General features: G+C 46.7%; 1 protein-coding gene across 1 annotated transcript in view; it reads left to right on the top strand.

Annotated features, from left to right (window-relative positions):
- PKD1L1 (polycystin 1 like 1, transient receptor potential channel interacting) overlaps nucleotides 1–24,419 on the top strand; it is a 1,739,639-nt gene that overhangs the window by 937,883 nt on the left and 777,337 nt on the right. Inside the window, exons 30-31 of the mRNA XM_086964902.1 lie at nucleotides 8,939–9,081; nucleotides 21,697–21,817. Coding sequence (XP_086821028.1) covers nucleotides 8,939–9,081; nucleotides 21,697–21,817 — 264 coding nt within the window. The remainder of the gene's footprint in view (nucleotides 1–8,938; nucleotides 9,082–21,696; nucleotides 21,818–24,419) is intronic.

The raw sequence follows: 24,419 nt of genomic DNA on the forward strand, positions 1-24,419 counted from the left end.
GCAGGACAGGCGGGTGATAATCAATAATACAGGTGCATGGCCGGAGAGAGTTCTAGGACGGTGACTGACATTTGTGGTCCAGGTGAGGGCATCCTGCCTGAGCAGGCAGTAGTCGATTCTGGACCAGGTTTTATATGTGGGAGTGATGCAAGTGTCCTCAGTGCTATTGGGCTGTCACAAGCACCAGACCTCCTGCAGTTTGTTATCCCACATGAGTGTGCTAGGGTGGGGCCACCTGGTGTCACTGGATCTGTCCACAGCCTGGTCTAGGAGCACGTTAAAGTCTGCGCCCACCGCCCGATAAAATAGTTATGGGTCCATTGTTGTGATCCAGTGTCAGACCTCAGCAAAAATTTCTGAGCTGTCCATATTGGGGCCATAGACAGAGCATAGAATTGCAGGGAGATTGTGTTGCATGGCAAGTGTAATGACAAATCTGCCCTTTGTGTTGCTGAGGAGATGTTGTGTGCCAGGGTAGCCGCATGCGAAGATGTATGCCCGTGCCCCGAGCGTAGTTTGAGTACAGTGAAGCATGTGCTTCCAAGATTTAGCCACCCTGAAGATGAGGGACAGTTGTCGGGTACAAATGGAGCTCTTGGAGAAAGCAAATGTCTATGTGATGCCTGTTGATGTATGCCTGCACTAAGCATGCCTTACACCTTTCGTTAAGTCCCCAGTTTAGGCATTTGATGGATGCCATCTGTTATCAGGGGGGTATTTATTTGTCACTCCTCTAGGAAAGGGGATGTGTGCTACTGGCGTGTGTCTTTAGAGAGGAGAAGGTTTCCCTAAGGGTGTGAGGGATCCAAAGCAAAACAAGAAACAACAAAGGACCCACTCACCACCCACTTCAACCCACCGAACTGGTTAAAAGACACCATCTCCTTTCCCAGGAACAGTATGGCATAGTGGGAAACATCCCTCATGGTGACAAAAAACCAGGTGAATGTTTCAGTCATTGACTGAACTGGTGGCTGAAGAAACTGGAGGGGTTGGTGCAGGGAGTGAAACAATCTTGGCTAATAACCTGAGTCTGAGCCTATTATTCACATTCAGTGATGACCGAGCCACCTGAGCCGCATAGATATAGGACAAGGCGGGGAAGCCACACCTGCGGCGAAAAAGGCAACATATCCTAGAGCTGTGGTGTCTAATTGACTAGTTGTTCTAACTGAGGTGGCAATCCCCGGCGGACATAGGGTAAAGCAGAGTGTTTACTTTAGAGTTCACCAATTTCGAGTCGAATTTCATGGCAGCCTTGGGTTTTGTGAAATAATGCTGTTTGTTGTCAAGTTGAATCCACAGTTTGGCAGGGAGTAAGTAATCTCAGATTGTTTATGAAGGCGGGAATTCCCTGAGAGCAGCCTGTACCCCGAGAGTAAAATCAGGATATAAACATATGTTGTTACCCTGATGATGAACAGTGCAATGGTCCCAGGTAAGTCTAAGAATGGTGTCCCTGTCCTGTAATTAAGTAGTCTGGCTACAATGGGTCTCACTGGTGCACCAGGAAGAGGATGCAGGCCCAGCATACTATGTGCACGTTCAATGATGAAAACGGGTGAGAGAGCATCTCCGAACAGAGAATCTCCGAACAGAAAATGGAGCATGTGTTCGACATAGGTTTCTATTATGTCAATAGCGGTTCACTCCGTGACTCCAAGAATGCGGAAATTTTTGAACCAAGATCGTGCCTCAAGATCTTTATTCTTAAGCTTGTTGACTTCCACTACATTCGCCATGCGGAGAAGGTACTCAATAGTGGTAGCGAGGGAGGCTTCGATGTCGGAGGTGCAGTCCTCTAGGTGGTAACAGCGATTGTTATGTTTATCTGTTCTTTATTTTACGCTGTCAATTCTACTAGTCCGTAGCTCTTTTTTGGTATCAATGGTGTTGAGGCTATTTTTCACACAACAAACACCTGCTTCATGTCCAGGTCCGGCATGCTCTCCCCTGGAGCAGTCTCGAAGAGAGCATGAGAACACTGGTCGGGATCATTCATGCGCATTTGTCTTTTGCCTTCAAAGGCCAGTTTGGATTGCCTAGTTGTAAAAAAAGTACATTCTTTGTCATTAAAGAAGAAATACACAAATCCGGTGTATTCAGGTAACGAGCTCTTTATTCCATATGTAAGCTCAATCCTCTTCCAGTTATGAATGACCGGTAAACCGCCCGGCTCCCCGCTAACATCTCCCACTCCCCTTTCAAAACACAACTCAACACGCGATCCCCTCCAACATCTCTCCACACGCGGCAGCCTTCAAATCACAACACATGGCCTGCATATTATTCGTTTTTGACGCACATGCATCGCGTGCGCATCAACTACGAACAACAACATACAACACTAGTGTTTTTCCCATGTTGAGGAGCTGTGGCACACCGCAGTGCAATAAGTCCCGCCTCACCCTGCATCCACACGCCTTAAACCGTGGAGGCACAAGCAGATTCAGTCGCAGTCTTCAGTCAGGGGTAGTGGGCAGAAGATATTCCAGTATCCAGTCCCTTGTTGGCACACAGAGGTATATGAGATTAATGCAATTCACTAACTCCGGCCAGAACAGATATGGGGGAGGTGGCGTCACTGGCCGCCATGGGCCTATTAAGCCCACACCCGCTGAGGTCCCGTCTCACATCAAGTCCTATATTTCAGATGTCATTAGTGATGGTGTGTGAAGTCTTGAGCAGTGCACAGCAGGGGACTGAGTTCTCGTTAACTTGCAAGTTCCCGAGATTTTTGGATTTTTATTTGAACATAACCTTGCTTTAACTGTGATTTTTTTTTTTTTTTTAGGAACATGCATTAATGAACTTTCAATGATTTCCATATCTATACCGCATCCAGCACCCATATGTTATCACAACCTAATGGTTTAGTTCCATTTCAGCACTTCTTATGTTTAGGGCCTTACACCTCTTCTGTCGCTTTGTTGTCAGTTAGTTAAAATCTTCAGAAGTGCTTTTATTACCTTCAGTGACACAGATCCTATCTGGGTCATTACAGCATGGCAATAGACTAATAAGGTTGTCTCCTCATGTAAAGTTCTCTTTTTCTACAAAAAGCATATTCTTGGGGGCGAGGCCAAGATAGCAGCGTGGGCAGACGTGTCATGCTGGCTCACCATCCCTGTCCGGCTTAAAGCACTCTCCATAGCAATCCCCAGCCAGTGGAGTCTCGGGGGCACACAATATCTAAGACAGGCGCGGCCACCCAGGGGTTCATCAGAGTTCGAAGACTATGAGGATGCAAAGTGAGCTGCGGCCCGTACCCTGCACCGGCTGCACCATACCCCTGTGTCGACAAAGGCGTGCCTGAGACAAGGGTCCGGAGGGCTGTAGGCGTTGGCAGAGGGTGTGGCGGCCCACATCATCGAGGACACAGAGGCCCCGACTGACGCTGCTTGGATCCCCTGGGAATCGCCTGAAGGGCTAATGTTCCCCCTGAGGCCGGCACCTTGGTTGTGGGCCTCGTGTCGGTTTGGGCGGAGGACCGGAGCTTCGGCAGCGGTCTGAGGTGAGTACTGTGCGGAGCGGTCCGGCGTTCTGTGGACCTCCCAGCTCACTCCCTTGTATTGCTCTGCATCCGGGGGCCCGCACAGCACCCTCTCTGACGGAACCAGGAAAGATGCACACTATGCCCCCCCTCACTGCTCTACTCCGCTTCATCGCCAGAGCCTGGGGGGAGGTAGAAGGTCCATGGCGTGGACTACGGGAGGTCTGAACCGTCAACTCCTTTGCCCTGGATCATTGCTCCTTATGGACCGCAGCTCTGGGACTGGGGCAGCGCTGCAGGCCTGGAGCAGCAGTGGGACCCAGCTAGGCCAGAACTTCAGGTTGGCGCAGAGCCACACAACCTCAACCTTAGCTCAACCGGAATTACCCTGGGAGACTCCCGCCAGCATTTGGATACACGTTGAGTGCGGAAAAAGTGGACCCTTCAACAAACTAAAGAACTGGGCTGCCTCACACGCTGGGACCCGCATGGGCCACCCCTCCTCTTTCTCAGCTCGCTCCTTCACACAGGGGCCCCAGGGGGAGATGAGTGAAAGGCCTCATCTACTACGCTCCAGTTGTGGCTGTGATTTCCCTGATCGCCCCTATGATTTATGGTCTTTGGGGCCACCGGTGAACCCGACCCTGAAAATCACTGGCACTGCCAGTGGGCTGCAGGGGGATGTTGCAGTCTCTACTCCCTAGAGGCCCACTACCCTCTGTTGCTTTGGTCTGGCCATGACCCGGGTTCTGGAGGTGGGTTGCAAAGGATGGAATGACTCTCCGTGGTCTTCCTGGGCGATGGGAGGCTGACCACGGGTACAGTGGCCGATATCTCACCTTGACAGCATCTTCAAGGGCCGGACCGGTCTCAGCTTGGTTCCGGAGCTTGCTTACGCAGTGGCCCTGACTGAGCGGCCCTATCCCCTGTGCCCCTTGGTTTCCTGGGGTCCGCTGCCGGGGAGCGATGGCCACATCAAAGCAAAAAAGGACCTTTCAGTCGCCCGTGAAATGCTGCTAAAGTGCGCGGTAGAGGCCCAACAGGAGAAGTTGGTCACGGACCAATAAAAGCACCAAGGGGGAGGAGATGAAACCAATGGCTTGGTGACACATGAGTTTCTGGAGGCATTGTTCGCTTCTCTGTGAGAGGACCTGCAGATAGTGAAAATGGATCTGAAGCTGGAACTCAGGATAAGTACGCCGAGACATGGACAAGGTGGGGGAGAGAGTGGTGGCCCTTGAGTCAGAAATAGAAGCCCTCCAGGAGGAAACTATCCATTTGCAGGATCAAAAAATTGACTTACAGGCCCATGCTGAAGACCTAGAAAACAGGTCTAGAAGAAACAATGTCTGCATCAGGGGGGTCTCTATGGTCATGGAGGGCTCAGACCTCGAGGGCAATGTTCAGGCCCTATTCAGCAGCATTCTGGGAGTAAACCGGCCGAGCAGCACCAAGATAGATTGATGCCACAGAGTCGGTCTCCCTGTGCTCTCCCCGGTGCCCTAGCAGACATCCTGGTCTGCATTCACAACTTCAAAGAGAAGGAAGCGATCCTCAAAGCCGCCAGATCAGACCAGAGGATACAATTCTGGGGTCACTCATTACAGTTATTCCAGGACCTTGCAGCCACTACCTTGCAGAAATTAACAGTTCTGCCCTGTTACCAGCCACCTACTCTCCCAGGGTACTGCCTACTCCTGGGGCCACCCACGCCATCTTATCTTTCAAATGAAAGCTAAAACACACCTGCTACATTCCCTAACGGAGGCTTGCAAGACTCTCAACCTAGATCTCAATGATCAGGATCCCCGCCGATCCCCTGCTGACGATAAAGCTCCTGACAGAGACAGTCGTAGGTCAAGGCATGGATTGCGACTGGAGCGTCCCCACCTAGGCCACCATAACTAAAGAAAGGTCTGAGGTACTGTGTTCCCTTTCCGGTGACAGCAAACCTGATGATGATCCCCCGTGAGGTACTGTACAGTATGATGAGGGGAGGATACTTTGAGGGCGGTGGTGCTGAACCCCGCTGTTAACTGACAACTCGCTACATCCTGGCAGTCCCCACTTGTCTGGACCTTCACATCATGATGGACTCTGTGGTCTATACAATAGTTCAAGTTTTCTGTTTGGGTTTTGGGGTGAAGTTTGGGGGTTCCCCTTCTGACCAACCACAACAGATCACGACGATACACCCCAACAGTTTGGCTCCTATTCACCTCCCAACCAGCCCTATGAGCCCTATGTCTATTACTGCTTAGCCTCTTTTAATTATAGATCCTGGAGACCAAAGTACCTAGCCTTAATATACTAGGCCTCAGCAATCCTATTAAGAGGTTGGCGGTTCTCTCCCCATTAGAACACTAACGGGGGCTATATGCCTGCTCCAGGAAACACACTTGCTTTCCCAAGACAAGCATAGAATGTATACCAAGAGATTGCCCCAGCAATTTTGGTCATCGGGGAAAGGGAAGACAGGGGGTGTGGCTATTCTTCTCTTCAAACGCTTCGCCAGGGTGGTTCTGGGTATATGTCTTGAGATCAAGGGCCGCTTGTTGGCCATTCGTGTGCAACTTTGAGCATTTCACTTCACTGTAGCCTCGCTATACACCCCAAATGAGCTGCAAAAGGACTTTATGATTGATTCATAGTAGTGGACGTGGGACAGGAGTATTCTGGACAGAGAGCTGGGCACACTTGGGCTCTTTCCCCTGAGGGATTAACTTGGTCAGATGACTGGACTGCGCAACATCTGGCGCTCGCAGCACCCTGATGAATGTGATCACACTTTCTACTCCGTAGCGCATAAGATTTACGCTCGCTTAGAACACTTTTTAGCCTCCCCTTTGGCCTTAGATCGGGGAACAGACCCCTCTATTGAACCCCGCTCCGTATCTGACCACGCGCCATCACGCTCACCCTGAGCGCCCTCTCACCCCCCACCCAGACCACCACCACCACCACCTTGGCGGCTACGCGAGATGTTGTTACACTCCCCTGAGATGGTTTTAGCAATCAAAAAGACGCTAACTGACTACCTGGCCCTTAACGACACAGCGCGGTCCCCCTCTCCTCTGTGTGGGAAACCTTGAAGTTGGTTGCCCGACAGCTCTCATTGCGAAGGCAGCCCATGACAATAAAGTACGGAAGGATAAGAGGAGGGAATTGGAGAAATCCATGTTGGAGATGTAAACCATCAATAAATGCACCGGAGCCCCCAGAATTTGGTGTAGACTAGAAAAAGAGAGGTTGCCACTTAAACGTCTTGACCTTGACAGGGCTGAGCTTGCGCTGCTATGCCTCAAGCATACATTTTACTTGGGGACCAGCAAAAGGGGGCGGGGTAAGTGGGGGATAGTGGCGCACCACCTGTGCAGCAAGCATGATGTGAATGGGGTTGTCAATACAGCCACTCTCTGGGGTTATGGTGTCTGATGCTTCGGGTATAGCGGCTGAATTTCAGGCATTCTACGCCAAGCTGTATGCAAGGGATCCCAAATTGGTATTGGACCCCCTGGCCTTCGTGCAGTCGGCAACAGTCACACCTCTCCCACCTGCTGACACAGAGGCACTCTAACAACCTATTTGAATAGAAGTGATGTCAGCGATCCCTAGGCTGAAGCCATTGAAATTGCCTGGCCCGGACAGGTTCAGCACTGACTTCTATAAGACTTTTTGCTGGGAATTGGCCCCTTTTTGATTCGCCTGTTTAATTCTAGTACGTTAATAGAGTCGATGCTACAGGCCTCAATCGCAGTAATACCTAAGCTAGGAAAAGACCCTAAACAATGCAGTTCTTACCGCCCCATCTCCCTTCTCAATGTGGACCCTAAACTGTTAGCTAGTGTCCTCGCTCATCGCCTTAATCCCTTGATGCCCGGTCTCATCGATCCAGATCAGGCTGGATTTATTCCCTTGCGCCAATGTTGGGACAACACCAAGTTCACTTGCCATTGTTTTGAGAAAACACATCGCTCACGGGAGAAGGCCCTATTGCTGGCTATAGATGCAGAAAAGGTGCTCAACCGAGTGCACTGGCCCTGTTTGTGACTCAGATGCTTTGGTGTGAGCGAGCGGTTTGAAAAGTGGATTACAAGTATGTATAGCACCGTGGTACGGGTTAACGGGATGAGTTCCAGAAGGCTCGTTGTTGAGAGGGGCACAAGGCAGGGCTGCCTGCTTTCTCTGCTCCTCTTTGCCCTGTACATGGAGCCCATCGCGCAGAAACTGCGAGACAACCCTATGGCATCAGGCATACCATTCGGGCCAATCATCATTTGAATAGTCTCTACACGGATGATATCATTTTCTCCATCACCCGGCCCCTGTCCTCGCTTTCAGCCATTGTCTCAGAGCTGAGTGTATTTGGAGCTATGTCGGGCTTTAAAGTAAACTCGCAGAAATCGCAAGTATTGAACCTTACTGCAAATCAGGGCACTGAGCAAACTTTGTGATCCCAGTCCCAGATCCACTTCCAGTGGGTTAAGACAAACCTCCCCTACCTGTGGCTAGTTCAGGCATGGAGTCTCACTTAAACCGCACAAGCTAACTACACCAGACTCATGGCCCTAATCCGCAGAGACTTAGACCAATGGCAATGCTTGCCTCTGTTGTGGCTGGGCAGAATAGCCAGTGAAAATGAATATTCTGCCTCGGGCTCTCTTTATTTTTCAGACACTCCCACTCTCTCCACCATCCGGCGTGATTAGCAACCTTCAAAGAGATCGACCGCTTTATATGGAGGAAGACAAAGCCCAGATTGCAAAAGCAGTTGCTGCAACTAATAAAACGAGGGGAGTCTAACGGTACCTAATGTCCTGTGGTACTATCAGGCAGCAAAACTGAGGCACCTGGTGGAGTGAAACCGCCCCATGACTGAGAAGCACTCGGTCTACATGGATCAAACAGTGGCCAGGTGCACACATTTGGTGCGAGGCTTGGCTTCCCATTGCTCACAGATCGTGGGGTCTCTACTCCTCTCCAGTAACCAGTCCTACACTAAAAGTATGAAAGCATGGGATAGGGTGATGGAGACCACTGGGCTTTCAATGTTCCCCTCTCTTATGACACCTTGTTCACAAACCCACAGTTCCCCCCTGGTATGTCCCCGGCTAAGCGCTGGGTGGCGGGTGGTTGTAAGCGGATTTGCATGCCTCGTTGACCATGAGGGTCTTATCCCATTTGATCAGCTATTTTATTTATTTTTTATTTTTGGATTTGTAAGGCGCTCAGCTACCCAAAAAGGGTAACACTTAAAAAGAGTATGTGCCAAGCACAACCATTTACTACATGCATCTTCTCCCCAAATCCCAAACTTAACAAATAGCTCGTTGCCCTCTTCACAAACATCTTCAAAGAAAGCACAATGAAGATAGTCCTAATGTACCACCAATTATGAATGCTTGTTCTAAAATGTACTTTTACTTCCTCACTGTGTCTCTGCAGCATCAAATGAAACCTCGTTGGGGAGAGCACAGTGGTATTTTACAGTCAATGAGAAACCCCATGGGATGACCTGTCAAGTCCAACCACGATACGGTTTTGAGATTGAGTCGATATTCAGTATCTTTTGCACTTCCGGAAGAGAGGTAGGACTTCATCTGACTGCCATTTTTACATTTTGTAATTGTAATATTTTGGGAATAGTATCTATGTTAAAATCAGACTAAGATTTACTCTTTTAGTCACTGTAGTGAAATAAAGTCAACTCTTGTCACTTCCTACGTTTCCTCTTTGCACCCACCACACATCCCCTCCACACAGTTTGCAAGATTACCCCAGAGACACTATTACAGTCCTTACGCACATCATATCCACTATATCTTGTATATATCTGTCAGACCTAATTTCGGTTGAGATAGGCCACAGAGGTTATTATGCCTGAATCGTTGGGGTTGAGACCTTTCACTAGGGAAGTCCTCAAACCTGGCCTACTATGACTCTGCAAACCAAGCACCAAGTGACACCCCTTTAGCACTTGGCTCTCATGGTAGACGTGGGCATGCAGAACTTGGTTTAATCGGATAGATGGTGTGATGATAACTCAACAGTGCACACAATAACTCCCCCAATAGATAGAAAGTTCGACCAGTGATTGATCAAGCTTCTAAATAGAGGTATCACTAACCATTAGGTGCTTTAGTCCCTCAGAGTATAGAAGAGCAAATAGGATGCTTTTGGGCCGGTGCTAATCACTATTGGGTTACAAGTGTATCAGCTGCTCCCCCACACCAAATCAGTGATATCTCTGGTCAGTCTCTTAAATGTCGAGTCTTGTATGTGCTACACTCTTTCTTCCCTCGCCCTTCAGCTGATTCTGCCTGGTGTAGCAGATCTGTTCCTGGAGCTCTGGAATGAGTCTTGTAGGACTGACACGTCCAGCGTTTTCTCCCTTTTGGCCAATCCCTATCATTGATGCCCTTGCACTGGCACAGTGAAGGGCTGTAATCTTGGCTGGCGAGTGAAGAAGTAAGTTCTAGTAAGAAGCAATTGGGTCTCGCCAGTTTGATTTTCGGTCTTAGCTTTGGAACTAGTTTTAGGCAGTTGCACCATTTTGTGTTTTGGCTTTCAGTCAGAGTTTTTGTCCTCTAGGTGTCAGCAGGAAGAAGGGGCGGTGCAGGGAGGTTGTGTACTAGAACAACCCTAAACACTGTCTCCAAGGAGGGAACAACTTTCATATTTGTTTCTGTGCTGGTGCCAAACGTGTTTTGTTCATGTCGGTGAGTTATGTTTTGTGCGTTCCTATACATAACTGATGAATTTCGTTGGTTTTGCAAGTTGGCCCCCAAGTATAACTATATAACTCAGATGTTTTATTTCCCCATTGAATGTTTATATTCACTGGGAAAAAAAACTGTTAAATTTATTATGTAAATATAGCAAGCTGTATATATGTGTGTGTGTATATGTACATATATTAATATATATATATATATATATATATATCAAAACAAAAACGATTACGCAGCACTCTTCTTGGCAGTAGATTTATTTCACAGGTCTCATGCAAAACTCCTATGCGTTTCGAACAAACGTTCTTGTTCAAGGCAGTAGAACACTGCCGTGACCAAGAACGTTTGTTCGAAACGCGTAGGAGTTTTGCATGAGACCTGTGAAATAAATCTACTGCCAAGAAGAGTGCCGCGTAATCGTTTTTGTTTTGAAATAAACAGAGACACGCTCCCGGTCTTTACACGCGGGCACCAACACAAGCAGTTCCCTCTGCGACGGGAACATTTGGGACGAATATATATATATATATATATATATATATATATATATATATATATACACACACACACAGGATAAGGACTATCCTTACACATCAGTGTGATTGATGTAATAATTTGGTTTAAGATTTAAGAGCGCAATGCCTAACCCCCGCTTTGGAGAATCTCCAAAGGGACTACACATAGCATGCATTCTTGAAAGTTCAGACAACTAGGCCAGATGACCGTACATCTGTCATCATATTCACAAATTTGCCTGACACCCTTAACTGTGTGCCTGAGTTCTGTTAAATATATCAAGACCCCTGATCGCATCATTTAACTTGGAGCTCCTTCAATAGAAACCACTGCAAAGACACACTCACCAACATGTCATCAAGCAGCCAGCTGTAAGACCAATAATAGGCCAGCAATAAGCTGAGACCACAATAATGAGGCAATAATAAAGACCACAATAATGAGGCCGGCAATAGGCTGAGCCCACAGAGAATAGTCACCAACCAGCACCATCACTGTGCCCATAAACCAAGTGACAAAGTAGCAAATCATATTTTAGTACTTAAGAATATTTAATTATTTCCTTTTCAATGTCCTTCTCAACCTGCACAGTTAATTTGTCGCAGGCACACTTTTCTCTGTATCCAGCTGCCTTGCCCGAGAGGCTGTTGTCTCTGACAGTGAAATGTTGAGCAGGAGAAACGTTCAAACTAATGTGTTAATGTACTGGTGCCACAGCTTCATCAGGCCCATTATTACAACCATTACCAGAATTCATCACAATGTGATAAGCCTTCATAAAACGAATTTATGCTAAACATAATGGGTGTCTAAAATCACAAATGGAAGAGATAGTTGAACAAAACATCTTTAATCAGATACCCAGGTTCTGAAGGCCATTTTCTATGATCTTCCAGCCCAAGAGGAGTAGCTTGGTGACTGAGCAAACTTCACCACTTTCCTGAGAGGACTGGAAAATGAGGTGATGAAGAGTATAGCTAAATCTCGGGGGTGGTTTGTTGAGTTGTAGGACCCATGGAGCCATGTCTCCAGGAAGGATGTCAAGCTGCTGTTTCATATGGCTGGGGGACAGAGGGACCACATCCCGGGTAGAGGAAAAGCAGACTCGTTAATGGTAGTATCAGGATGAGTTATTTAAGGTTAAGACAGGGGCAATGAGCATAGTGCCATTTCACAGAGCAGAGAAGCATTGTGATGACATTTCTTAAATTCATTATTGACTGTTGTTTATAACAAAGTTTTAGTAAAGGCGGTGTCATGGCTGTTTTAATTATAGTCTACTGGCTACAGCTTAGAATAACAGTGAGGTCACACGAAAGGAGAATGGTTTGAAGAAGTCTGAAGCCAGAAAAACACACCACCCTACCCCACTCCTTTGAAAAACATACTAATCAGAGCAGAGTGACCGAGCAAAGCGAGCAAGTTAAACTTTGCCTAGAAAGGTTTGGTGTTGGGAGCTTCTCCTTCAAAGGAATTTTGGCAAACACATGAGCAAAATAGTGTATTGTGTAGCATAACTGTTTAGCTGAATTGTTTTCATATTTTAATTGTACCTAAACCTTTGAATGGACACTACTGAATTATTCGACAAAATCACAAACTAGCAAATAAGGCTGACTTTCCTCAACAAAGTAGGAAAGGTCTGTAGGGATATCTCCTGTGAAGATGGAGTCAAACTGTGCATTTTTTCAGAACAATTTCCAAATACATTACCTACCAAATTCATGAAATATTTTAAAACATAATGATGCATTGGACAAATCTGAACCACCCCAGTGGTGCCGAAATGGATCACTTTTAGGAAACTCTCCAAAGGAATTGTGGGAAAACAGCTTTTTCAGATTTAGAGACTGTTTTAGTAATCCATTTATACAATTTGAATTTAAGAAGCATGCGTCAAATAGTTTCAATTCTACCTACCATCCCATTCCAGTTTCTGATCTCCCCCTTTCTGTATTAGCCCCAAAATAACAGATGCTCATTTTCACTACTGACCCAAATGTACAGAATTTTCCAAACATACCCGGTGGCGGTGATCAGAGTCAGTCTGACACCAATCCTACAGTGTATGTTGTCTAAACGTGCAGATCCTGTATATTTTTTTATAGGAGCTACACAACAGTTTTTGAAGCCCGGGCATGTGATATAGTAGTGATGTATTGAACTTGCGCCTGCTATCATGTGTGCATATGTTTATAGAAGCATATAAAAAGAATAGTGTGCACTATTTTATATGTCTGATCAATGAATAATCACATGGTGAGTGTGCCATCCCATCATTAACTGTAATGATTCAATAGGGTATAAATAATCCACAGGAGTTCGGCTTACGGGGTTCATGTGGCATTGCTGAAAGCACAGTCCTAAAGATCCACAGGCATCACAGTAAATTAGTTGAAGGGGTCTGCATAGAAGCCATGAAGGTGCAAGCCTTAAAAAATTGACCATCACCAAATGAAATGTCTATTTGGTGTCACACAGAAGCAGTGGGAACACAACCAAAATAAATCAATAGACAGCACTGTAAATGTGTTTTAGGTTGCATGGAGATGCAAACCCCGAGGAAATCCACAGTTAACAGAAACTGGGTTGTTGGTGGTCCATCTAGAAGCAGCGAAGGCACACCCCAAGTGATTTCCCAGAACCAACATTAAATTGATCAATGAGATCCACCCAGAAGTGCTGAAGACACTAATCGATATAAGTGTGAAATTAAGGAACAGATATAAATATTACAACAAAGTCAAACACGTTGTTCCTTGAACAGTCACCCCTATGTTGAAAAAGGTAATTTCCTTTCTTACGTATACAAATGAGTAATAACACCAAGCACACTGCTAGGCAGAGGATGCCTCCCTCACCCCAGAAGACTTCAAAGGGCCACCAACAAACTACTGAGGGTTGTTTATTATGTCACATCTTAGTTCAAATATCGTTATGGTGGTCATGTTTATATGCAAATCCTGCCTTTCATTATACAAACAATGCATGAATTCTTATTTGGGAAACCTGATTTTAATATAGAGGTGTTCACTCCTAAAACCCCTTATACCTACAGTAGAATGTCCTCTTTTGTACCAATAAGATTAATCTGCAATACTATATTTATGTTTCACAAGGTACAGTTAGAACTCTCCAGCTCAACAAATATAAGCCTTACACTTGGCATATTGGATGATTGTGGCATGAGTAAGAAGCATATTTAGTGAGATTGATGTACTTGGGTTACTACAGAATTGCCCCAGTATTGGAACTTTCATAGATTCCAATAGCTTGTATCATTCCCCGTCGTCGGATTGTGAGTCTCGGGAACAAAAATAACATAGCAGTAGGTACAAAAGAGAAAGAAAAAGGCCTAGGCCTCATTCCCTTTTGCAGAATATTCGCCTCTTTTTGTAAAAGAGACCAAAACTAAGCATCTCGGGATATCTACGACGGCAGCGACAATGAGGATTTCGTCGTCGATGGTGGCGAAGACTGGGTCGTCGACGAATGCTTCGACGACAACAATGACGACGACGGCTGGATTGTCGACAGTCTTGTCGACGACTGTGTGGACGCCGCCGATCTCGTCGTCGACATCGACAACTGTTTCACCTTTACCTTCTCCATCGACCAAGGTACCGTGGACGATGCAGTCGACGACGGAGAAAATAACTATTTCCTTGAAAAGGATAACTCCGGACATGACGTCTCCAAGGAGGGTTACCCCCTTGCCTCCCGCTTTGTTACTGGAAGAAGAAGAAGAGGATTCTGACGAACATGATCAGGACTCTTTTAGGTATACTCACAGTCCATCTCAACTGCAGGTAAAATGTCAGGAAACCGATTCTGAAGGCGAGTTTCTTCATGAATGTACGTACCAACAATCTTATCAACGTCAGGAGTCTGCAGGCCAGGAGATGGTGTCTGTTTCTTCCTCACTCTTGGCGGATCTCCATAGCATGCTGCAGGACTATAAAACCAGGTTCTCTTAGGTTACAACTCAGGCTGCTTCTAACTTCAAACTTTACCTGCCCTCACAACTCCAATGATGGTTTCTCCAGTGTTGCCAACCCAGGTGTTCTCTCAGCCACAAACACCTGCTCCGAATATACCTTCAACACTACCGGACTTACAGGATGATTCCTCAGATGAGGATCAGAATATTGATAACAGGCCTAATCAGGGCTTAGAGTGGGATGAGTATGTGATCCCGGATCCAGCGTCGCCTAGTCCAGACCCGGTGGATTCTCCCCCAGCGGATGTCGGGGGTTTCCATAAGCTGATGGAGAGAGCATCTAGCCGATTCAAGCTGCCTATGACTTCCGTACAGACGAAGTGTTTTCTCTATGACTTTAAAGAGCCCTATAGGAAGGTGACCCGATCTATACCCATTGTGGAGCATGTGTGTGATGAGGGTCTCAAGGCTATGAAAAACCCGGCTACTGTTATTCCGGTCCTGCCACGCCTGGAAAAGAAAAATAAGGCACCTGAAGATGGTCCGGCGTCCTTGACTGGGCAGCCAAAACCGGACTCTGTGATTTCGCAGGCGGCACAGAGGAAGTCCCACAACCCTTCGGCACCCCTTACAACTCCTCCTGATAAGGAGGGCAGGTGACTTGATAACGCAGGAAAAAGGTTCTTGTCAATGGCTAGTCTCCTGGTGCGATTCAGAAAAGGGGGTGGTGATGAACAGAGTGTCTGAATTAAGCAGACCACTCTTACCCAGTCCAAAGATCAGGGCTTGATCCATCACCGTTATTTAGCTCACTGCACCATCCCAGCTCAGAACCTGGCTATATGCAAATCAGTCTGTCCCTGGCCCAGTGCATCATGGGAACAGGGCAGACTAAACTACCAAGCCAATTCTTCACCAGAAAGGAGACAAGCTTCCGGGGACCGGTTTCTGGCATTTCAGCCGTCGTCGGCCCAGCTTGCTTGAATCCTGATGATGCAGTGAGCACGGGACTCATGTCTGAGTATACCCTGCCACACCTATAGTGGCCAAAAACGATTCAGAAAAGGGGGTGGTGATGAACAGAGTGTCTGAATTAAGCAGACCACTCTTACCCAGTCCAAAGATCAGGGCTTGATCCATCACCGTTATTTAGCTCACTGCACCATCCCAGCTCAGAACCTGGCTATATGCAAATCAGTCTGTCCCTGGCCCAGTGCATCATGGGAACAGGGCAGACTAAACTACCAAGCCAATTCTTCACCAGAAAGGAGACAAGCTTCCGGGGACCGGTTTCTGGCATTTCAGCCGTCGTCGGCCCGGCTTGCTTGAATCCTGATGGTGCAGTGAGCAAGGGACTCATGTCTGAGTATACCCTGCCACACCTATAGTGGCCAAAAACGATTCAGTCTCCTGGTGCGAGCGGGAAATGCTTTGGCGATACTGGGCAGGTATGATAGCCAATTGTGGTGTGACCTATCACCTTATTTGGAACAACTTCCCCAGGAGGCAAGAGGTGAGGCCAAGAGAATACTGCAAGAAGGGGAAGCGACAGCGGCTGAGGTGATAGATTGTGCCATGGACATTGCCCCTACGGCTTTTCGTTCATTAGCTGGAGCAGCGGTTCTTTGTCGCCAAGGATGGCTCAGAGCGATGTGGTTCAGGCTGGAGGTCCAGAATAAGATCTTGGACCTCCCTTTCGATAGAGAGGCATTATTCGGGAAACACATAGATGATGCCCTCTAAGAAATAAAGGATACAGAGACCGCTAGGTCTCTTGGTACGCTTCAATACCGGAAAGCTCCTTTCAGGGGTGCAAGAGGGAGGAGTACCACATCATACAGAGGCTCATACCAGCAGCAAAGGTACTCTTCATATGGATCAATGTCGCAGTCGTACCATCAACCCTATCACCAAAAGCAAGGTCAAGCTTCGTCTTTCTCTAGATCGAATACGAGAGGGAAGCAGAACCGCCAAGGATGTGATACGTCCAAGAGGAGCGACGTTCTGGCTCTGCCTGCTGTACCCACCTCCACAACAACATCTGTAGGAGGCAGGGTATCTCAATACCTTTGCAACTGGTGTCAGATAACATCAGACCGTTGGGTGCTCAACATCATTCGAAAGGGCCATATTTTGGAGTTCACACAAATCCCACCTTTCAAGCCCCCTGCTGCCATTCCTTCAAGACATATGCGTCACTTGCAGCTCGAAGTTCATCAGATGCTCCTAAAGGGAACTGTGGAGCTAGTCCCCTAATCTCACAGAGGGAAAGGATTCTATTCCAGATTTTTCCTGGTAAAGAAGACGCTGGAGAAATGGCGCCCTATTTTAGATTTCAGGGAGCTAAACACCTATCTCATTTCCCAATCCTTTCGGATGGTTTCACTTCAGGATATATTATGGCTCATCAATCCAGGGGATTTCATGGCCCCTCTCGATCTCGAAGATGCCTATTTTCCCATACCCATTCACCCAGCGCACAGGAGGTTTCTACGGTTTACAGTAGCCAAGAGCCACTTTCAATTCAGGGTGTTACCCTTCGGACTTTGCTCTGCCCCAAGGATCTTTACCAAGGGGCTGGCACTGGTGGCAGCTTTCCTAGAGAAACATCATTTTCAGGTCTTCCCATACCTGGACGACTGGTTGCCGAAGGCCCCGTCCAGGGAGGCTGCGAGGGAAGCAGTCAGCGCATGTACGAACCTTCTCCAGAATTTGGGTCTTTATCTCAAAAAAGAGAAATCATCTCTGATTTCGTCCAGGACCGCGTGTTTCCTGGGGGCCATCTTGGACACAAATCTCAACAAGGCAGGAAAAATTGCAATCCATGGCGCTGCTATTAAGAAAAAGAAAGTGTCTTTCACTACATCATTACAAATCCCTTCTGAGGGAGATCTCCTCATGCATTCCTCTGATACCTCACTGCAGATTGCGGATGCAGACTCTTCAGGAACAGCTAGACAAGCAACGGAGGCAAGTTCATGGCTCATTCGACGACAAGGTGATGATTACTGGAGCAATGAAAAGAGCAGCCTTGTGGTGGACGAAGCAAGAAAACCTGTCCTAAGGTCTATCCTTTGTAAGCAATCCGGCTCCTCAAATGGTGACAACAAATGCTTCACTGGACGGCTGGGGTGCAGTGCTTCAGGATCTTCATGTCAGCAGGCATTGGTTGCCCCAGCACCGTCTTCTTCATATCAACCTCCTAGAATTCAGGGCCATCAGGCTAGCGCAACAGGCGTTTCTCCCATGGCTGCAGGGGTTGGCGGTTCTCGTCCGAATGGACAACACCACGGCCATGCACTACATAAACAAGGAAGGGGGTACCAGATCTCTTCCGTTGTCTCAAGAGACCCAGAAGATTTGGGAATGGGCTATTCTTCACGGAATATCACTGCAGTCAGAACATCTACCAGGAGTTCTAAACGAAAACGCAGACAGACTCCGCGGGCTGTAGTCAGTCAGCCACGAATGGGAACTGAACCAGGTGGTCTTGGAGGAGATTTTTCAATGGTGGGGCAAACCCGCAATAGATCTATTTGCCACCCCGAACAACAAAAAATGCCGGTCTTACGCAAGCAGGCTTCACCATCGAGGATCATTAGGGAATGCGCTTTCGATAACTTGGTCAAGAGCATTTGTGTACGTCTTTCCCCCCATTCCAATGATCCCGAGACTTCTCAGGAAGATCAAAGTGGAACCATGCAAGATGATCTCTATAGCTCCTGCTTGGCCGAGACAGTTCTGGTTCATGGAACTTCACCTGCTGTCTCTCGTCCCTCCTCTTCCTTTGCCGGCAATTCCGGATCTTCTCACGCTGTCCCACAGGCAGATTTGGCATCCGGATCCAGATTCATTACACCTGACTGCATGGCTCCTGAGCAGCGAGAATTCATGAACCTTCCCATCTCGAATGAAGTAAGAGAAGTTCTGTCTCAAGCTAGAGCCGCTTCCACAAATAAAACTTACTGTCTGAAATGGAAAAGATTTTGCATTTGGTGCCGGAAGGAAAGTGTTGACCCTTTCTCTTCTCAGCCTCATCAACTTCTACCTTATCTCTTGTCCTTGGTTTAGACAGGATTGGCTCATTCATCCATAAAAGTTCACTTGGCAGCGATCTCTCGCTACAGATGTTCTGCATCTGGACCTTCTCTCTGGTCTTCAAGAATAATTAAACAGTTTCTCAAGGGCTTATTCCGAGTCTTTCCCCCGGTGAGGCCTCTGCCTCCCACTTGGCATTTGAATTTAGTTCTCGCACAGCTCATGAAAAATCCCTTCGAAACGATTCATCGGACGGACATGAAATTTCTTTCATGGAAATAAGCTCTCCTTCTTGCCCTCACATCGGCAAGATGCGTTGGGGAATTGCAGGCTCTCACAATACAGGAACCTTTTCTCCAGTTGAAAAGAAATACAGTGATTTTAAGAACTAATCCGAGGTTCATACCTAAAGTGCCTTCAGACTTTCACCTAAATGAACCTGTGATTCTCAGGTCTTTCTTTCCTCACCCTTCTACACCAGCGGAGAGGTCACTCCATTCTCTGGATGTGTAGCGCTGCTTGAAATTTTATTTGGATTGCACCAAAGGGTTTCGTAAATCTTCACAATTGTTCATCGCTTTTGGCGGTCCTCGCAAAGGCCTTCCACTTTCAAAGCAAAGTATTGCAAGATGGATCTCCAGTGCCATTCTATATTGCCACTCAACAGCAGGTAAGCCGCTGGACAGCAGGACCAGAGCACACTCCACAAGATCCGTGGCTTCATCTACAGCTCTCTTTGCGGGAGTACACATCAGAGACATTTGCAGAGCTGCGACTTGGAGCAGCGTGCACACCTTTACGAAGCATTATTGCTTGGAATCCCTGATACAGGAAGACGCAGCTGTCGGCCAGGCAGTCCTGAGGATCCTCTTCCACTAATTGGTGAGCTTTTCCTACTATCCCTCCTTCCTATTTCTGCACATTTTGTATTTACTATTGGTACAGATTGTATTTCAGTATGATTTACTTATTCTCTTATGATAGTACGGATACTAACAGGTCTCTTTATTTATGTCACAAAATGTGCTTTATTGCTTTCTGCTAGCTACTCTGATACAAGCTATGGGAATCTATGAAAGTTCCAATACTGGGGCAAGAAAACAAGTTACTTACCTGTAACTTTGGTTCCCCAGTATTGGTAACTTTCATAGATTCCCATGCGTCCACCCTCCTCCCCTGGGAAAGCTCAGCCTTCAGCAGATGTGGTTACTGTTACACAACGGCTATGAAAATCTGAGGCTCTGAGGTTCCTTCAGGAGGGTTCTATGGGGTGAGGCTCTTCTGATTGGCTGATGCTTAGTTTTGGTCTCTTTTACAAAAAGAGGCGGATATGCTACAAAAGGGAATGAGTCCTAGGCCTTTTTCTTTCTCTTTTGTACCTACTGCTATGTTATTTTTGTTACCGAGGCTCCCATTCCGACGACGGGAAATGATACAACCTATGGGAATCAATGAAAGTTACCTATACTGGGGAACCAAAGTTACAGGTAAGTAACTTGTTTTCTTTTATGAACAATAGTTGTTAGCACAGCAATGTTTGACATGGCATGGGCCAACTATTGAAAGCTATGTAGAATCTTGATACGTTTACAGTTCATGCCACTATATTGTATAGCTTCCACAACCCCCAGCCAATGCACAATCTATGCACCAAAATGTTTGAGCAAAGAATAAAAGCCAAATTCAGAAAACGTCTCTGTGGCTCCAAGGATTTTATTTCTCTTCCATGCCAATCGTAGCTGTAACCCTATTGTATAATATGCATGCATGGTGATGGATTTATACTCCATCCTCATCAGAAAGTCCTTGTAACAACAAGCCAAAAGTGAGCAAACTACTTAAAGTATCGCTGCAAAAAATGGAAGTGAATTTAAGCAGCATTGAGAACAGATAATGTAGATGGAATGTAAAAGTGGGACAGTAACACTGCATATCCACGAACAGTGATGAATAGCTCTGGTTTGAGCCAGTGCATTATAGGAAAAATGTGATTAGCATTCTCTTCAGTGAAAGCAGAAAAATACTTCATTAGAAATTGTTCCTGCAGTTTTGTGTCCAGCCCAGTTATTCAGATAGATCTTAAAAAGCAAGCTGACCTATCCTCGTATCTACAGACTGTGCAGTGGCAAGACAAAAAGACCTTCATTTGATGTCCTCCAGGGACTCTGCAAGAGACTCATCAATGTTAGATAATTTTGTATTTGAAGGACAAAATATATTTTTATATTCTTTAACCAATGAAGGCTAACCTTGTCCTCTGTAAACCAATTGATAGTTTCTGAAGAGTAATGTAACTATGAGAAGTCTGCTTTAGACCTGGGAGAACTTTTTCAATCTGTTTTGATCGTAACATTTGCCACAATAACATGTTATTATGGATATTTTTGATAAGGTCACACATTGCTTTTGTATCATGGGGTGTAATGTAATGTAATTCAGTACTTGTAGAGCGCAACTGTCACTCTGCGAGGAGTATCCTGGCGCTGTCTCGGAGGGAAGTGAGAAAGAGCCATAGAGATGTTAGATAAGGGAAAGACACAATTCATCTGGGGCAGTGAAAATCCAGGTCTTCAAGGCCTTCCTAAATTGGGTTTCTGTGTTGGATAGCCTTAACTGTGATGGAAATAAATTCCAGGCTTTGGTCCTAAGGAATGCCACAGTTGTTCCTCCTTTCCGTTTGTATCTAAAAGTGGGGGGTTTGAGCAGATTGGCTGAGGATGACCTGAGGGACCGGGTTGAAGTATAAGGAGTAAATCGTCCTACAAGATACTTGGGTCTTAGATTGAACCTGGCCCTAAAGGTGATCAAGAGAATCTTGAAGAGGACTCTCTTGTGCACCGGAAGCCTGTGCAGGCTTTTTAATGCTGCAGATGCTGAAGATCTTCCTGGGAGTTTGAGCACCACTTGTGCTGTGTCTCACTTAAACAAGTTATTTTGTGATACATTCGTTGGTCTTACATTTATTTTGTTTTTACTAGGACCTGCACTATGAATTCAGCTACCGTGTAGGTAATACATCAAGGAAAACCCTGTATAAAGGGAGAGATATCGAGTACTACTTCAATTTGCCAGCTGGCGATCCTGATGATGGGTTTAAGGGTAGGTACCACTGTGGTAGTGGCTATTATCAAAATCTCAGAGCTTGGTCAGAATTGGACAGTAAGTACATTCCTGAAGTATTTTTCTTGCCATAATTCATACAACAAGATACATGTTAAAATATACTTTAATTGTGCATGTGCACAAACTGCTATTATTGCTGATCTGGGTAGCCGTTGCCAATACCAAACCCACAAGGAGTTAACATGTAGATTTAATCCACACTTAGTTACCTTATCAAGCTGTAAGAGCTGCTTTGGCATAAATTATATATATATATATATATTGCCAATAGGAGAGGAGCAGGATCCTTTATAGATCACTTTAAGAGCATTAAAGGCTGCACTTGCCTGCGGATAATAATTTTGTGAAAAAAATCTTACTGGGTCTGAGGTGAGGATTTTAGTTCCCACACTTCAAGGCCATCTGGCAGTTGCTCTTTGCATTATGTTATTTGTAACCACATAGTTTGATAGTGTTAGAGAAGTTATGATCTTAACTGATTTTTCCTGGTGCTTCTCCTGGAGTTCTACAGATGCAAATATTTGTTGTATCTTGTCAAGAATGCTATTGCTCTGAATACATTATTTCTGTGATGTTTCATGAAAAAGATTACCCCAGAAAAGCTACACAAACGTGTTTCAGTCTTAGGGTATAGTGTCATTTTGGGCAAGCATACATGCAGGTGATCCAAATTACCGAGAATATGTTGGAAGGCTAGCAGGTACAATGCTAATAATGAGGGTGACTGCTGTTAACTAGTTAGTTGTGATTGAAAGAATAGCACAAAAACTGTATGCAACAATGGTGAAATCTACTATTTATTAACAATAGAAATAATTGCAACATACCACAGAAAGGAACAAAGTTCAAAGATGTTTGGAATCCAACTAATCACATGTTATGTAAATGAAGCAGAGAACATGAGCTTGTAAACCTGGTTTAAACTGGATTTGATACCCTGCTATGGGTACGTCAGGTGCATGCCCTGCATCTCCTAGAACAAAGTTATTTATGACCACCATTTTATCATAGTGTTGATATGTACGGTTATGTCAGTTTGATGTTCAGGTTGCCTGCACGTGAAAGTTTCCAAATATATTTGTGTACTACTCTTTTACATCTCACACCTTACTGTATTCTTCCTGCTTCCATAAACTTCCATTTCCTCTGAAAACTCCCTTACACTTCAAATCTTAGTTGGTTCTGATAATCATCTGTTTGTTAACAGATTAATGCCTAAACACCTTCTCTAAAAATATGGGATTTTAAAATTGTATTTTTTATTTACGTATACATTTCTTTTGCATTAAAACTGGATCATGGTATGCAAACACAAACTCTTCAAGACGCCCACAATTGTGCCCAACTTCAGATAAGATTTCACATTTACTAAAACACAACATGCTTAGTTCCTTTTTAGGTCGAGCCTAGACGAAAGCAAAAGCGGAGCTTTTGCTGTCTAGGGCGACAACTTATGTTATCACTTTTGGGGGAATGTGGACAGCAGACTGACACGTGCTTCTCCTGCCGGAGATTTGACCTCGTGGGTGCGCTTTGGCGCCTTGGCTGCTTGTAACGTGCAGTGCTGGGCGCTTGCTACATAGTCAGTTTCGCTTTTTTTTTTCTTAAAAGGGGCTGGCGTCAACGCGTCTGGAAGTTAGTGATTCATGTAGAACGTGCAGTGCCGGGCGCGCGCTACATAGTCAGTTTCGCTTTTTAGGTCTCGCTGGGTTAGCATCCAGATGCGTCCAGCTAGAGACGTATAGCTGCCCGTCTCGGGGGGGGGGGGCGCGGCCACAGGCAATGTTCTCCGACATGACTGCCGCCCGCCCGTGTGACCCGCTCTGACCACGAGCCGTGTTTGCACTGTGTCCCTGGGCCGCTTCTACCCGCTTCACCCCCCTCTTGCCGGACTGCGCCGTCTCCCCCATTGCTGAGAACTTGCACTGCGCCCGCCCGTACAAGTGTACCGGCCGGCCCTGTGCGTTGTGCCTCAGAGATCCGCAGCCCCTGTGAGCTGTGCGCCGCGGATCCCAAGAGCCTTCCCCTGCCTGGAAAAGCACACGCCAAGTGAACGTCCCGTCGGACGGATTCTGCCTGGGTCTCGCCCGCTTCCTTCCCCGGGGGCGCCCCGCCCGTAACGCCTCAGCTAGAGACGCCTTCACGGCCGGACAGAGCCCCACCGGGAGGAGAGCCGCCAGATTGCCCCAGGAGCCCCGCCTTCGCCCAGACAACAGACAGCACCCCTGACGGCCCGCAGAGCCCCTCGGAGGCCCCACTCCAGCGCCGCATCTCTTTAACGCTGCTACGAGCCGGACCTACCTCAGGCGTTCTGCTGAGCCCTGCCGGTCCACAGCTGTTCCCCGCATTGTCCGCGGCATCCCGGACCCAGGTACTGTTTAGTGTGTGCTCGAGGGCGCCGTCACGGACTCGAAGGTCCGCCCCTCATAAGATCTGTTTGCTGAATGTTAACCCCTTGCAGGGCCTAGTAACCTGCCTCTTCCCAGTAAACGCGAAGCGCACAGAACAGCGCATTAGAAGCAATCACCCTAAGGAAAGTATCGTGTAATCAGGAATTCAGTTCCCCAGTGCAATCTTG

The sequence above is a fragment of the Lissotriton vulgaris genome, chromosome 4_1 (assembly GCF_964263255.1).
Source record: "Lissotriton vulgaris chromosome 4_1, aLisVul1.2, whole genome shotgun sequence".
Lineage (NCBI taxonomy): Eukaryota > Metazoa > Chordata > Amphibia > Caudata > Salamandridae > Lissotriton > Lissotriton vulgaris.